The sequence below is a fragment of the Sabethes cyaneus genome, chromosome 2 (assembly GCF_943734655.1).
Source record: "Sabethes cyaneus chromosome 2, idSabCyanKW18_F2, whole genome shotgun sequence".
Lineage (NCBI taxonomy): Eukaryota > Metazoa > Arthropoda > Insecta > Diptera > Culicidae > Sabethes > Sabethes cyaneus.
This window is the reverse complement of record NC_071354.1, coordinates 240,328,876-240,333,151: the sequence shown is the minus strand read 5'-3', so window position 1 is coordinate 240,333,151 and position 4,276 is coordinate 240,328,876. Positions and strand designations below refer to the sequence as shown.

The window sequence follows — 4,276 nt, the reverse complement described above, 5'->3', positions numbered from 1 at the left end:
CGTGACAAGGGATCTTACACCGGAAAGTGAATTGAAAGCTCGCAAAGTACTTGAAGCGACCACTAAGCACGTTGGCGACCGGTATGAGACGGGATTACTCTTGAGGCAGGAGGATCCCGTTGTGCCTGATAGTTACTCGATGGCTCTTCGAAGATTGGTTTCTCTGGAGAGAAAGCTTAGCAAGAATCCAGAGCTCTATAAAAGTGTTCAGGAACAGGTCACGTTGTATGAGCGGAAAGGGTACGCTCATCAAATCACCGAAAAGGAGCTGAAATCCACAAAGCCTGGTAAATCTTGGTACCTACCGCTGGGGATAGTTCAGAACCCGAAGAAACCAGGAAAAATACGGTTAATCTGGGATGCTGCCGCACGAGCTGGTGGGGTGTCCTTCAATGATATGCTGCTCAAGGGGCCTGATATGTTGACATCGTTGACGGACGTTTTAATGCGGTTCAGAATGCGCAATGTTGGGGTATGTGGAGATATTCGTGAAATGTTCCACCAAATTCGCATCCGGGAACAGGATAAGCAATTTCAACGCTTTCTGTGGCGGAAGAATCCAGCGGAAGCACCACAAATTTATGTGATGGATGTAGCAACTTTCGGAGCGACGTGCTCACCATGCTCAGCACAATATATCAAAAATATGAACGCTCGAGTATGGGAAAAATCATACCCGAAAGCTTCCGAAGCGATTATCAATGCGCATTACGTAGATGATTTTCTGGATAGCGTCGATACAGCAGATGAAGCAGTGGAATTAGTTCGGGATGTGCAGTACGTTCACCAGCAGGCCGGATTCGAGATTAGAAATTTCTCTTCCAATGCCCCGGAGGTATTGGACCGTCTGGGGGAGTCGAGGGAACCATGCAGCAAAACCATGAATTTGGAGAAACCCAAACATGTGGAAAGAGTGCTCGGGTTGGTATGGCAGCCGTCACTAGACGTCTTTACGTTTGACATCGGAGGTCATGCAGACATTCGAAAGCTCATTGAGAGTGAAGTCGTGCCAACGAAGCGCCAGGTACTGAGAACGATTATGACACTGTTTGACCCTTTAGGATTCGTAGCTCATTTCACTGTAGGCGGGAAAATTATCATGCAGAATGTGTGGAAATCTGGTACAAACTGGGACGAGTGCATTCCGGAAGAGTTAGTGTATGAATGGCGCAGATGGGGTTATATGTTGTTGCAACTGGAACAAGTGCAAGTTCCTCGATGTTTCTTCGGAGGTGTAGATGGAAAGCAACTGACGAATATGCAGATTCACATGTTCGTAGATGGAAGTGAGAACGCGAGTGCTTGCGTGGCATATTTGCGGATCGAAGATGGAGACTTTGTACGGTGCGCCTTGGTGGCGGCAAAAACAAAGGTGGTTCCGTTAAAACCACTCTCAATCCCTCGTATGGAATTGCAGGCTGCGATGATAGGTAGTCGTCTACTAGATAGTGTTTGCTCCGCTATGACTTTGCCTATACGGCAGCGATACCTGTGGTCCGACTCTTCCACGGTTCTTTCGTGGCTTCGGTCAGACAGTCGCCGATATCACCAGTATGTATCGTGTAGAGTAGGGGAGATATTGACTCTGACAAACGTTGACGAATGGAGGTACGTGCCCTCAAAGCTAAATGTTGCCGATGATGCGACCAAATGGGGAAATGGCCCTAGTTTCGACCCCACAAGCCGATGGTTCGCAGGACCAAGCTTCTTGTTCCTTCCTGAGAGCCAATGGCCCGTACAAAAGCAAAACGTCTATACGGACGAGGAGCTACGACCTGCACATCTCTACGTGCATGGTTCTGTCGTCAGTCAGCCGCTCTTACAATTAAATCGTTTCTCCAAATGGGAGAGGCTCCTGCGTACTGTAGCATTTTTGCTGAGATCAGTGAAGCGGTTTCGAAAAGAAGTAGTGTTTGGACCACTCACCAGCGAAGAGCTTTTCCAGGCCGAGAATCGATTGTGGAAAATAGTGCAGGCAGAGGTATATTACGAAGAACTACGGATATTAAAACACAATAAGGGAAACGGAGCCGAAAATTCGCTACAGTTGGCGAAATCGAATTCAATGTATAAGTTGTCGCCTTTTTTGGACGAGTATGGGGTGATAAAAATGAATAGCAGAGTTGTAGTAAGCATCTACGAGTTGCCCATCCCATCATACTACCGAAAAACCACTACCTAACGTTATTGCTTGTCGACAGCTATCACCGTCGTTTTCTTCACGGCAATAATGAAACGGTGTGCAACGAAATGAGGCAGAAATATCAAATTTCGTCATTGCGGCGCGTCATTAAACAAGTTTCCCAAAACTGTCAGTACTGTCACGTCTACAAGGCTGTGCCTAAGTACCCGATGATGGCACCGTTGCCAACAGAAAGGCTTACGCCCTTCATTAAACCGTTTACACACACAGGGATTGACTATTTCGGACCAATCCTGGTTAAACAAGGGCGCAGCCTGGTGAAACGCTGGATAGTCTTATTTACATGCCTGACAATACGTGCGGTGCACTTGGAAGTTGCCTATAGTTTGTCGGCACACTCTTGTATCCTTGCTATCAGGAGATTTGTTGCTCGTCGAGGCGCTCCTCAGTCATTCATGTCCGACAACGGGACTAACTTCGCAGGGGCGAGCAACATTTTAGAAGCGCAGTTAAAGAAAATTGGCGAAGAATGTGCGGTGACATTTACTAATGCTCAAACTTCTTGGCATTTCAACCCACCGTCTGCACCACACATGGGAGGTTCGTGGGAGCGGCTAGTGCGATCCGTAAAGACAGCGATGAAGGCAATGGCAGATCATCCGCATCATCCTAGTGACGAAATTTTGGAGACAGTAGCATTAGAAGCGGAATCGATCGTCAATAGCAGACCTCTAACTTATATTCCCCTAGATACCGAACAACAAGAGGCTCTAACACCAAATCACTTCCTTCTATACGGATCACAAGGAATCAAGCAACCAATAAGTCACTTGGAGTATGAAGGAGGTACCCTTCGAGATAGCTGGAAATTGGCGCAATGCCTGATAGATCTGTTTTGGGAAAGATGGGTAAAGGAGTATATTCCTACGATCACTAGACGTACGAAGTGGTTTCATCCAGTGAAGCCGCTCGAGCCTGGAGATTTGGTCGTGGTGGTAGACGACACTCGGAGGAACGGGTGGGCTAGAGGACGAGTCATAGAAGCGGTGAAAGGTGCAGACGGCCAAGTCCGGCTGGTTCAAGTCAAGGATGGGTTACTATGGCGACCTGCTGTTAAACTGGCTTTGCTGGAAGTACATGCAGATAAGAACGAAGGAACGAGCCAGATGACTGACCTAGTTCCCGAAACCACACGGGTGGGGGGATGTTCACAGTAAAATTGGAACTGGGACCACTGTAAAGGCTTCACGTGAGTGTGCGTTCCGAGCTCTAGGCCAGACGACGGTTGACGGTTTGACAGCTGAGTATTTTGATATAACTAAAGCTAAAACGTGGAATTGTGCTGGCGAAAGTTGTAAGTGGGCTTAAAATATTAACTATAATAGGGTGACGGATCCATATTTCGCCACTTTTATCCAAAAAATTTACATGGAGCGAAACAGAACAAGGTTCTATAAGTTCAGATATTTGATAACATGAAAATATTATACTTCGGACATTTCTTTTACTGATTCAATCATCATATTCATACTAAATTGTATATTTTTCTCGTTATATTGATTATTTAAATGTGTATTCTGGGCCCAAATTTCGCCACCCAGTTGCCAAATTTCGCCAGCCTCTGGACCCAAATTTCGCCACTTTAGAAAAACCCGATTCAAATAGATTTTAATGTCAAATTTATAAATGAATCCAGTTGTTAAATAGATTTTGCTTCGTTTTCAAGTGACTGTTTATGAAACGTTTTTGAAAACCAATAAAACCACAAATAAATCAATGAAAAGCAACAAAATAGGAGAAATATTTTTACATATTGAATAAAATTCACTCATAAAGTAACTTAATTTTCTCTGTAAATATATGCGAATCGAAATTCCGGTCAAATAACAATTGTATCATGTAGGCCTTAGGAAATTCTAAGTAAAGCGACGGCATTTTATTCAAGCAATTAAAAAGAATTCAAAATATTTTCTTCTGTATTAACCTCCCTAAGGTCTACATCATTTACAGCATCGGAAAATCTACTAAAAAGGTCGTAACTTTTTTATCTTTCAAATTTGGGGGATTTCCCGAATATCTTTTGCATTTTCATGAAATCTATAGATAATGGCCAAATAACTTATGACCGCGACG

The 4,276-nt window shown here is 44.6% G+C and overlaps 1 protein-coding gene across 1 annotated transcript; it reads left to right on the top strand.

The window, feature by feature from the left end:
* The first annotated feature begins 2,250 nt into the window (after positions 1-2,250).
* On the top strand, positions 2,251-3,360 carry LOC128736824 (uncharacterized). The gene has a single exon (XM_053831317.1). The coding sequence runs from the start codon at positions 2,251-2,253 to the stop codon at positions 3,358-3,360; it is 1,110 nt and encodes a 369-aa protein (XP_053687292.1).
* Positions 3,361-4,276: the final 916 nt, after the last annotated feature.

Bases quoted from the DNA above. Each gene is read 5' to 3' on its own strand.
- LOC128736824 (XM_053831317.1), top strand. From the start codon at position 2,251: ATGAGGCAGAAATATCAAATTTCGTCATTGCGGCGCGTCATTAAACAA.